Source organism: Asparagus officinalis, chromosome 7 (genome assembly GCF_001876935.1).
Source record: "Asparagus officinalis chromosome 7, Aspof.V1, whole genome shotgun sequence".
NCBI classification, from domain to species: Eukaryota; Viridiplantae; Streptophyta; class Magnoliopsida; order Asparagales; family Asparagaceae; genus Asparagus; species Asparagus officinalis.
This window is the reverse complement of record NC_033800.1, coordinates 28,441,117-28,454,029: the sequence shown is the minus strand read 5'-3', so window position 1 is coordinate 28,454,029 and position 12,913 is coordinate 28,441,117. Positions and strand designations below refer to the sequence as shown.

At 36.7% G+C, this 12,913-nt stretch overlaps 1 protein-coding gene across 1 annotated transcript in view; it reads right to left on the bottom strand.

The window, feature by feature from the left end:
* The window catches only part of LOC109850697 (probable indole-3-acetic acid-amido synthetase GH3.11), an 8,799-nt gene extending 1,448 nt beyond the window's left edge, over positions 1-7,351 (bottom strand). Inside the window, 4 exon segments of the mRNA XM_020420753.1 lie at positions 1-2; positions 5-207; positions 6,311-6,412; positions 6,948-7,351. The exon segment at positions 1-2 is cut by the window's left edge and continues 607 nt beyond it. Coding sequence (XP_020276342.1) covers positions 1-2; positions 5-207; positions 6,311-6,412; positions 6,948-7,240 — 600 coding nt within the window. The 5' untranslated portion in view covers positions 7,241-7,351.

The following is a 12,913-nucleotide window of genomic DNA, read 5'->3' as shown; positions in this document are numbered from 1 at the left end:
TACATGCTTTGGTGGATATCGCGGCAGAGAATGGCCTCGTCGGGGCTAGTGTGGTCGTTGAAGCGATCGGGAGAGCGGTTGCGGAAATGAGGACTTTTGTAGTAGCTGGTAAGCACAGGCCGGGCCGGGAGGCCGGAAGGCGTGGGCATTTCGGATTTGATGAATAGGAGATTCATGGCCTTGCCTTGATCTAGGCCTTGAATGTACCTGTAGAGAGGAAGCATTAATTTGTGTTGAAATATTTTCTCAGAGTTCTGTGCTCGTTTGTTATGGTATGGAGTTATCATATTAGAGGCCAGAGGGGCCTTACAACTCCTTCGTTCAAGCCACCATGCGGTATATATGTAGCTCTGAACTAAAATTTTAACTCTTTTCGTCCTTAAAACTATATGAAAAACATGATATATTTAAGTGGACATGAAGCGAAAAGACCAAAAAAATATTTAAACATGAATATTAATTAAACATATATAAAAAATCTATGATACGTTGGACACTTCCTGCAACCGAAAATTGGTATGTCGGAGGTACACTTGGAAACGACACGTGTTCATCTATGTGATACCCTAATTTGTCAAGTGTTTTTTGAGAAAAAAAATTAACGTGCCAAATACTGTTTGTGTGTCTCTAAATTTTGAAATTGTGGCGTCCGTCATCGTGTGTTCACGTTCGCAAAACGATACTCCTATCCCTGTCTAGAATCATATTTAGCGGAAGGGAACAGATGAGAGACAACTTTGTTTGCTGAAGGCCTCTACAAGTGAAAGTGAGGTTTGGTTCCACGTACGGAGATCCAACTTTGATTCATGAAACCACAGAACATACATGAAAGCGTTAAGTCATATTAATAATCTTTTTTTAATTTCTTTCAAAACAGTTTCTTTTAGTAGAAATTGAATTCATTAGAATAATATTGAATATAATAGGAAAAACTGGAGAAAAAAAAAACTTGATAGTGAATTTAAACCGATATCATGGGAATAATATGGAATATAATATGTTTGTTAAGATCATAATACTTAGCATCTATTGCTAACTTTTAAGCATATGACATTAATGTCAGCCGCAATTGCTGACAGCAGCAATTGTGGATAAACAAAAAGGTGGCGGGCTTCACAAGAACAAATGCACCGAAAGTGAAAAGCGAGCACCGAAAGGTTGGCATAGTAAAAGAAAAATATTATAAAATTAGGAATAGTATTTTCTCGACCGCTATAAATAGGTCAAAAACTCTTCAGGAAAAATCCATCTCAGAAACAACTCCACATATAGAAGAGTGAGAGAAGAAAATAAAGAGAGTTTCTCCTTGTAAAGAGAGATTGTAACTCTAAAGTTTTTTCTCATAGTGGAGTCTTCTATCATAGCCCAAGGTTTTTAAACCAAATTTATTTAAAGGGTTTTTCACGTAAATCTGTGTGTTTTTATTATTTTTACTCTACTTTTCACTGAGACTCTGCTCTATTGGGCCCCATGTTTATCCCAACAAGTGGTATCAGAGTCTGACTTAGGGTGCGTGTATCTACTTATCATATACTCTGTGGCTGCTATCAAAGGTGGATCCTTCACATCAGAAAATAAATTAGATTATTATTTACCCTTTGAAAACGATGGTACTATTCACGAGTACGGTATTGTTCATAAATACGATATTATTCATAAGCACAATACTATTCACAGACACGATTACTGTTTATACATATAGTTATTGTTTACGTGAAATAGTAAGAAGTTATTGTTTGGTATAGAAGCAATTGCGGCAAAGTTCGAGATCGAGAAATTCAACGAGAGTAATTTCTCACTGTGGAAGTTGAAGATAAAGGCTTTCTTGAGAAAAGATAATTGCCTAGCGGCCATCGATGCAAGGCCAAATAACATCACAGATGATAAGAAGTGGAACGAGATTGACGAGAATGCTATTGTAAATCTCCATCTGACATTAGTAGATGGGAGGTTGTCAAGCATATAGGAGAATAAGACAACAAATGAGATCTGTGATACTCTAATAAAGCTATATGAGGCAAAATCCCTGCACAATAAAATCTTCTTAAAAAGGAGACTTTACACTCTGAGGATCACGGAATCTACATCAATGACTGACCACATCAACACCCTAAACATATAGTTCTCCCTACTCACAACGTTGGGGCATACAATCGGTGTGAATGAACGTGTAGAACTTCTACTTCAGAGTCTACCTGACTCGTATGATCAGCTCATCATCAACCTAATAAACAACGTTCTTATGGACAATCTAGTCTTCGACAACGTTGCAGCCACTATTCTGGAGGAAGAAAATCGGCGCAAAAACAAGAAAGACAGGCAGGCAAGTTCGCAACAAGCGGAGGCCTTATCGGTGACGAGAGGAAGATCAACGGAATGTGACTCTAGTGGGAGTTATACCCATGGTAGATCAAAATCAAGAAGTAAGAAGAATATCAAATGCTACAATTATAGTAAAAGATGGCACATGAAATCGGGGTGTTGGCATAATAAGAAAAGTAGTGATAAAAAGTTTTCAGAGCCATCAACATCTCGAGGATGCATTATCAGCACGTCAGATGATGGTGAAATTTTATATAGTGGAGAAACCACTATTAATGAAGCAGAAAGATGTTTGTTGATGTTTGGTTTCTAGATTCAGCAGCCTCCTGACACATAACCTCCTGGAGAGAATGGTTGCACAAATATGAACCTATTTCAGGAGGATCTGTATTCATGGGTAATGATCATGCCTTAGAGATTTTTGGTATTGACACTATCAAAATTAAAATTTTTGATGGTACAATACGCACCATTCAAGATGTACAACATGTGAAAGGCTTAAAGAAGAATATGTTATCTTTAGGATAATTGGATGAGCTCGGATGCAAGACCCATCTAGAAAATAAAATCATGAAGATTGTTAGAGGGGTGCTTGTTGTGATAAAAAGATAAAAGATAGCTGCAAATCTATACATGCTCAAGGGAGAAACCCTGTAGGAAGCTGATTCATATGTGACATCAACTAGCTATGGAGAAGAACAAACAATGATATGGTATTGCAAACTAGGCCATATATCAGAACGAGGCTTGAAGATTCTCTCCGATCAGAAGCTGCTTCCTAAACTTAATTCGGTAGCTCTTCCATTCTGTGAGTATTGTGTTACAAGTAAGCAACATCGGCTAATGTTCAACACATCAAGTTCTAGAAGCAATGCTATTCTAAAACTAGTTCATTCCGATGTATGCCACACACCAGTTACATTCATGGGAGGAGAAAAATATTCTGTGTTCTTTATTGATGATTACTCTAGGAGATATTGGGTGTATCCTATCAAAAAGAAGGCAGACATGTTCTCAATTTTTAAAACCTACAAAGCACGAGTTGAGCTTGAATCTGAAAAGAAGATCAAGTGCTTAAGGTCAGATAATGGAGGAGAATACACAGACGGTGAATTTCTTACATTTTACAATCAAGAATGCATTAAAAGACAATTCAGTACTGTTTGTACTCAACAAAATGGAGTAGCGAAGCGGATGATTAGAACTCTGTTGGAAAGAACAAGGGCAATATTGACAGCTGTAAATCTGGATAAAGTATTTTGGGTGGAAGCGGTAAAAACGGTTTGTTATGTGGTGAATCAATCTCCATCAACGGCAATACAGTTAAAGACACCGATGGAGATGTAGACCAGCAATTCAGCTGATTATTCTAACCTCCATATATTTAAAAGTCCAGTGTACGTAATGTACAATGCCCAAGAAATTACAAAGCTAGATTCAAAATTCAAAAAATGCATATTCTTATGGTATGATGATGGAGTAAAGGGGTATCGCTTGTGGGATCCCACTGTCCATAAGATTATCATCAGCATAGATGTTATCTTTGTAGAGAATCAACTATAAAGTGAAGAAAAAGAAAACAGTTCAAGGAAGGACTCAGAGACTGTAGCTGTTTAGGTAGAAAATGATCCAAATTTTTCTAAAGCAACACCAGAGTATGATGTACAAGAACTATTCAAGTCCAAGGCTCCATAAATTCAAATGTCAACTCGTGAGAGAAGACCACCGACTTAGCACTCGGAGTATATTACGGAGAGTAATGTTACATATTGTCTTCTAACAGAGGATGGAAGCCATCAACTTTTCATGAAGTTATAAATAACACAGATGCATCGTTATGGATGATAGCAATGCAGGAAGAAATTGAAGCTCTCCATAAGAATAAGACTTGGGTATTTGTGTCACTACCACAAGGAAGGAAGAGTATTGCAAATAAATAGGTCTACAAGATCAAGCGAAATAGAGATGATCAAGTAGAGCGATATTGTGCTAGATTGGTAATACAAAGATATGCTCAGAAAGAATGTATTAACTTTACTAAAATATTTTCTCCTGTAGTTCGACTTACAACAGTCCGAATAGTCCTAGCTATGAGCACTATATTTAACTTACATCTAGAGCAGCTAGATGTAAAAACAACACTACTTCATAGAGATCTTCAAGAAGAAATTTATATGCTCCAACTAGAAAGTTTCGAAGAAAAAGGAAAAGAGAACTTGGTTTGCAGATTGAACAAATCTCTGTACGGTCTAAAGCAGGTGCCGATGTGTTGGTACAAGAGATTTGATTCATTCATCATGAGCCTTGAATACAATAGACTTAATTTAGACCCTTGTACATATTTCAAAAGGTTTGATGAAAATAAATTTATTATCTTATTGTTGTATATTGACGACATGTTGGTTGCAGGCCCTAACAAAGATCGTATCAAAGAATAAAAGGCACAGTTGGCTAGGAAATTTAAAATAAAGGACTTAGGATATGCAAAAAAAATTCTAGGAATGTGAATTTACAGAGATAGAATTAATAGAAAGATTTGGCTTTCTTAGAAGAACTATTTGAAGAAAAAATTTTGACGCTTTAATATGCAAGATTGTAAGTCAATTTCTACCCAACTTTCTGTTAATTTTAAGTTATCATCCACTATGAATCCTAGCGGTAAAGAAGAGAGGATGAAGATGTCTCGAGTACTGTATGCATCAGCAGTGAAAAGTTTAATATTCACTATGGTTTGTACAAGGCCATACATTGCACAGCATTGGGAGTTGTTAGTCGATACATGGCAAATCCTGGTAAAGAGCAATAGAATACTGTAAAGAGAGTCCTAAGATATATTAAGGGAACCTCAAATGTTGTATTATGTTATAGGGGATCAGATTTTATTATTAACGGATATATTGATTCTGATTATGCAGGTGATCGTGATAATGACAAATCCACCACAGACTATGTGTTTGCACTTACTCGCAGAGCTGTAAGCTAGATTTTAAAACTACAGTTAGTTATGAATACTTCAACAACAGAAATAGAATATGTAGCAGCTGCATAAGCTAGTAAAGAGGCGATATGGTTGAAGATGGTGCTGGTGGAACTCAGGCATGAACAAAAGAAGATTTCTCTATTTTGTGACAGTCATAGTTCTTTGCATTTAGCAAGAAATCTAGCTTTTTCATTCAAAAATAAAACACATTCGTTCGTGAGAAATTGGACGAAGAAATAGTGGATATGCAGAAAATTCACGTCAAAGACAACCTAGCAGACTTTTTGACAAAAGCAGTCAATACTGATAAATTTATTTAACGTCGATCCTCTTGTGGTCTGTCCAAGACGTGAACAACATAAAGATGACAAGATAGAAAGAATGATGTGAAGATATGATTGATACTCAATCAAATATTCAAGTGGGAGATTGACAGCCGCAATTGCTGACAACAACAATTGTGGACAAACAAAAAGACATCGAGCCCCACAAAAATAAATGCATCGAAAGTGGAAAGCGGACACCGAAAGGTTGGCACAGTAAATTGGCCAAAAACTCTTAGGAAAAATCAATCCTAGAAACAACTTCACATATAAAAGAGTGAGAGAGAAAAATAGAGAGAGTTTCTCCTTGTAAAGAGAAATTGTTACTCTAAAATTTTTCTTAATAGTGGATTCTTCTATACTTGCCCGTGGTTTTTACCCCAAATTCATTTATGGGCTTTTTTACGTAAATCTGTGTGTTCTTTTTATTACTTTCACTCTACTATTGGCTGAGACCCTACTCTACTGGGCCCCGGGTTTGTCTCAACAGTTAATACCATTGTAAGACCTAAATGCTAGTCTTTTGTGGTCTTCAATTTTAAGAGGTTGGGAGCTCTTGAGAAATCATGCTATACTTTTCCTTTGATCATCAGAGTATTCCAATAGTCATGTGATTATACCATATAAATTTATTTTTATAGGAAATTATAGAGTTTAATCAGCATAAGAGGACTTAGTAGCTTACTGGTTCATGATAGGCATTATCATGTTATAGAGGTACGTCCGACGGTCAAGATCCTGCTCAATGGATGGCATCAACTTTGGCTTCCCGCCTGAAGTCCCTGAACTGTTCATAGAACAAAAATTAATCCTTGTGGAATTTCATATCTAAAAGAAAAAAAAAATGGCAAGATTCTGATGAGAATATCCTTTTTGCGGGCATTGTAAGGACGTCACTTACTTTTGGCCTTACTACTCTTTTGGATTGGATTTATTGGTGTTTTAGAACTTGTCAAAATGACCAGTTCAACTTCTAAAAATAATGTCACATCCACTGGCCAGGCAAGAAGATATCATTGAAACTAATACTGGAAGAGACAATGTGTTAGGGTCGAGGGGTGTGGAGTCCAGAATTGGTTTTTGAAGGAATAGTCCCTCCCTCCTTAAGATAACTTTGTGCATCATAACTAATAACATTTCCAAAAATGAATGCTTAGTTTTAGAGAAGTGAGCCCCTTTGTTCAAATGAACCTGGTATTTGTGTCACGCGCGGGCTCAAAATTAGATTTTTCGTTTAATCTCTATAAACACACAAAAAAAAAAAATTATGAATTTTTGCAGTTCTGAACAATTAGGGAGGGAGAAGATTGCAGTGTTGGCACCTGATCAACATTTCTCTTATGGGGTAACCAGATATAATGGAAGAGTCCTCGCCGCCATTGGCAATCCTCTGGATGTATGGTCGGATCGCAGCATAAGTGACCACGGGGACCCTTGCCTTATATTCAGAAACACCGGTAGACCCCTCCATGTACTTGCTTAGGTACTCACTTTTCCCGTTCTTTTTAAGGATCTCCTCCAGCATGCTTTCTTGGATTTCCCCAGCATTTGCAGTCACCCTCTCCAGCTCTTTGAGTGCTTCCTCTCCTTTGTACTCCAACCTCTTCCCATCCATAGCTCAAAACAACGCTACTCGATCGCTAAAAGATAAAAAAGAGCAGACAGTGGAAGGCGAAAAGCAAGAGATGTAGAGTCTTGGAGCCTCCAGGGTGCTTATATAGTGTGAGCATGGATGGGTTTAGGAGCATATCTTCCTCGCTTTTTTGTCGGCTCGTACTAAAACGCCTGTTGTCTTTTTTGATTTGATATCATGCATGTTCCCTTGCTTTGGAAATTCCATCATCATATTTTTCACAAAAAGGCCGAAGCACATTGGTTTTTCTTCCCATGTTTCAGCTAATATATGATTGTTCTCCTCGGTTCATCTCTTAAAACAGAGTTACCCCACTTATCCAGATGGCTCTACAGTCCCGCGCTCTCTGATAATAGTTTCCTTATCAACATAGTTTAATGAAGCTACACTGCGGTTAGAAGTTTTTGTCACTATATAGAGGAAGGTATAAGGTTGAGTTTGCTCTACTCAAAATGGTAAACTAAAACACAGGGATTAATTTTATGGATCATCTGGGTTTTTTCATATCAATGTGGACAAGCGAATTTGTTTCTAACTTTATACCATGTGAAATTTAAAATTACTTAATACAAAGCATTATTACTGAAAGTAAGCATTATTACTGAAATAGAACTCACAAGGGCGGAAAGAGTTTAAAATAAGGGGGAAATATTGCTCTAGAATGCACAAAAGACGAGGGAAACGTAATTTTTTGTTTATAAATTAACTGCCACTTGACTAAATCTAATTTTAATATCTTTTATTCCTAAAAGTTAACTTCATGAATTGATTACTCAAACTGGAGAAAATCTTCGTTGAACAATAAGCATCAATTTCCCTATGTTTCCTGGTCGTTTTAGTTAACAGTAATTGCTTCAATTTGTTAACCATGAGTCTTGAGGGTTTCCCTTTTTTTTTTCCTTTAACGGTGGATGTCTAGTCACATTTACATCAGTATATACCTTGTGATATACAGTTTTTCTTACATGTGAAGAAAAAACTTATGTGTTAAACAGAAAACTAAAACTAGACCAAATTGATCTCTTGTACTGGCACAGTCATAGTTCTGTAATTGAACAATGGAGTTCAATATCTATGTTTTTCATATAGTTACCTGTTCATGATAGGCATTATCATGTACGTGACGTACGTCAGATGTAATTCTCAAATATTTAATAGGATTGTAGGTTTGCGTATCCTTGATCTCGTTCGATGCTCAAGACCACAATTAAACACTCAGCTCAGTATCGCACTCGAAACACAGTGCCAAAAGAACATTCCAAAATGATTTGCCTCATAAATTGCTTAGTCATGATAAATTCCTGTCACTAAGGACCTAATCTTCTTATTTATCTTTGGTAGGTGTACTTCCAAACGTGACGAAGATATACCATCAAATTTGGTCATGTCATGGCACTGTTTATCTCTTCGCTTATGAGCCCAAACAGAGACAATTTCATGGTGGCAGACATTCTGAGCTCATGTTGTAGTCCTAGTGTACTGCCACTTACTAGTGCTGTAGACGCATCAACTAAAAGAACCGATTATAGCTTGCATCATCAAAGCCATCCCTTGAGATGTTGTGGCTAACTTTTTTAGTGGTGGAGTTATTGAGTTTTAGGTGGTCACAAGTTTATTCTATGCTGAATTCTTTGAAGATGTTAAGGGCGCTTAGGGGCATGCATTGAACGATTCTGCAGCTTACGAAATAGAAAAATCCAGATGCTCCATTTGTGCCGATATAAAGTTAAACATAGGGAACGAGGATCAGTAAAAGGCTTAAAGGAGTTTTATGAAGTCTCGCCCCATGGCATATCTGTTGTGAAAAAAAATTCTAGGTACAAAATTGACAAGGATGCGATATTTTTTTGTTGCTTAAGTACAAAATCACGTAAAAAATAAATACATCTTAATCAGTCATTCGTTTGTATAAACAAGACCTCAGAATCCTTTTTAAGTGACTTGGCAACGAATGTTTTCGTGTTTGTATCTAGTATAGTCAGAGTATTTAGACTTAAGCTATGTAACTAATTACGACCCGATCAAAAACTGATTTTCTATGTTTTGGTGTTTCCTAGATCACTTTAAACAGAGGCATTGGACTTAAGGCTCCCAATTGGCTCTAGTGTACGAGGGGCAGCCTGCAGAGATCCAATCATGCATTGACTACAATGGAAAAAAAACAGCAGAGATCTAATCGAACTATCAACAATTCTTTCGGCATTACCATACTCTTCAGAACTGATTTTTTTTTCCCGCACGTTTGTAAGTTTTAAAAAACATATATTTCTTTGCCACCAATGGTTCTTCTAGGCTTTACAATGCTTTTGTCTTTTATATATATTTTTTTACCTTAGAAACTGCTACTAAAAATGGGAAGTGTGAGAAATGCTCTTCTGAAAATCCTAGATGGCCAATTGGTGAAAAGCAAACATGCTCGTCGTTTGACACAATATGCTGAAGTAAGTGGGAGATAAGCTAGCGCGGGGAAAGGTTGAATGCAAAAGGCAGGAGGAAAGGTTGATGCATTCTTTAGTTAGTTAAGAAAAGTAATGATAATTTCAAAAGTATGAAAGGATACCTAATAATAAAGTAATAATTCATTAGTTAACAACATCATACTTAGTTTAAGTACAACAAAACTTTTATGAACTCTTTTTGAAAAGAGAATGCTAGGTGAATGGTTTAGTAGACTAAAAATTTAATCATACTAAATGAGTGCCAAAAGACTTTCATTGATTACAAAAAAATCTCCTAGTCTATTTGACCTCACAGCACTAACATGCATAATAAAAAGTTATTTGTACCATATGCACGGTCTATTTGCACGCTTTAGCATCCAAATCCAATAAGAAAAAAAATCAATTCAAGAAGAAAGAAAGGTACTTCAAAGATAAGATTGCATATATATTATCACTTTGAATACATTCTTCTACATAAATAAGTCATGCTCTAATACTAACAAGAGATTGACTGAAAGGTCTGATTTTCAGTAGGCTAGTATTGAATTAGAGGATGCAAAGTCTCTGATTCCATGCATTCAAAGATATCAAAGTAAAGTTTTGAGAATATGACAACCTTTATTGTCTCCATTATCTTTGAACTTTATTGCGTAATGGGAAGATCTTATGGTTGCCGCATCCCATTCTTTTTGTCTAAGAAAACTATGTCCATATGCCTCATGAAAACGACGTGGAGCTTCATAAAGTTGTGTGAAAGTGATGAGAGCCTTTGCATGCTTGTCCAAATAATCTTTGTAGCTTCTACCTTTGAATCCAATGACTGGGTAAAGCACCTATAATCAAATAATGATGCCTGCCATTGTCACTTGTGGGTCAGTGGTACCATGTACGACATAGCATACATCAAGAGAGCACTATGAGAGTCGTGAAAATTGCTAGAATCAATCCTTTTTGTGTTCATATTGCCTTGTTTTATAAATGGAGCTAGAGTGGCTACAGTGATGATGGAGGATTGTTCAAGTGCTTAGACAAATTGTGCAATGGTTTAGGAATGGAGGAATAGAGTCCTAGCTAGGTGATGATGGAGGCATGGAAAAATGCTAACCCGAAAGAGCAAGCCTTCCTTTGAGTAAAGGTAGAGAGGGCTTGGATAAGTGGGAGAGTGCAGTTTCTATGCACCCTCAAGAGGATGGTGGAGACAACCTTTTGCCCCCGGAATACTTTGATGCGTGCGTTGCACATGGCAAAAGCAATCACATTGTTCAATGTGCCCGGTAAAGTTTCCTTCCACTTAACCAACACTCTAAAGTTATGGTAATGGTTATAATTTTATTTAAAACAGGCTTTAATTTCAGGCTAGCTAGTGAGATTTAAACCTAGGTTTCTCTCATATCATATCAAATATCCCATCCTATGTACCAAAACTTGGAAATGCGGCTTTAGGATTTAGGGTTATAACTTTGCTCTCTAAACTAGAGACGGGATTACCTTAAATTAGTGAGCAGGAGTTTAGGTTGCTATGATAACAGCACCACACGTGTGTGAATACTTACAGTTGCACATTACCCGCAAGCACACATATGCACACAGACACAAACTCCTCATTCAGTAGAACTCACTCTTTGTTAAGTACTTTCTCAACCGAGTTTCACATATTCAAAAAACTTCCCTTGAAAAGAGAAATTAAGTAATTCACGAGTGTTTTTTGACATATACCGTTAATATCAATGTTATAACATTCCTAAATTTTGTACGGCTAAGCAAAAGAAACATTCCTAAAAGTTTTTTTTTTTGATAAATGTTGGAGAGCAAGGAGTTAGAACATTCCTAAATTTTGTATGGCTAAGCAAAAGAAACATTACTTTCGTGGAGTAATAGTTAACACTCATGAGATTTCACTTTGAGTTTTGTATTCACTTGGGTGCATGTGATTTAGACTTCAATGTGTTTCCAATGGGATGTAAACTTTGTAAAATTTGGTCATTTTAGGATTGTGCATGATTTCATTACATTACAGTTCAGCCACCTTAGTTTCTGATTACGTATCTTTTTGCTACTTCATGTGATTGCATCTTACATGTTTGGACAGCTATGGGCATTCGAAGTTGCAGAATGGTTTGATGCAACATTTGAAAACAAAGTTACTCAGCTATATCCAAGTGTACAGTAGGTACACTGCATCGAATTACTGAAATCATGCATTTATATTTAACATAAATACCACTTTTAACATTATGCCAACTACGTGTGGATTTTGTCTTGTTAACTTCATTAGTAACCAAAGAATAAACATACTACAATCTCTTCCAAGCTGAAAGCAAGATTTGTTATATTTCTCTTTTGTGTTTAGCAAGATAAACCTGGGCAAAAAGTCAAGGTGGTGGTTGTTTCCTACCCTATTCCTCATCAGTTAGCTGAGAATTACTAGAGACACATAAATTTTGAAAGCCTGAAAGCCCCTAATTTCTTCCACAAAATCCCCTGAATTTCTTTATCCTTAATCACAAGCAAGGTCACTCCAGATTCATCTCCCCCCCCCCCCCCCCCCCCTGGTTACAAATCTTCAAGCTCGTGCACTCTACTGAAACTTGTACCTGATATTAGGAACTTCTGAATTTTCCTGTTAGTTGCACGGATCTCTACAACTATAACTAGCAATTGGATCGTTAGCTATGGTTCAAGAGAGACTATTAAAGTTGGGGGGTTTCATGGGAAAAGTTAATGGGTTTATAGTTTTCATGGGAAATGACCCAAAGTTTTGGGGGATCTTGTGAAATTTAGCCTTATTCATTCTGTTGTTGGGGAAAACACACCCCAATCGTTGTTGAAAACCGTGTCGAGGAACCAAACCAAACCAAACGCCGATCAAAGAGGGCCAAAAAACCAACCAATATCAATGCACAGACAAAATACCAATTTTAACGTGGTTCGGCAATTGCCTACATCCACGGAGCAAGAAGGGGATGAGGTTTTCACTAATAGAGAAGAAGAGTACAACTTGAGATTACAAATCACTCGAAGGAACAAACTAATCTCACCAACAAAGTTCTTAATCTCTCCAAATAAACCCTAAACAAATAGCTCAGAAAATACCTTTTTTCTGTGCTCCAAATATCCCAAACTCTTGCCTTAGAAACCCTAGAAACGTATATTGGTATTTATACAAACACCAAAACTCAATAAGAACAGGAAACCAAACATGGGCCTGACCCGC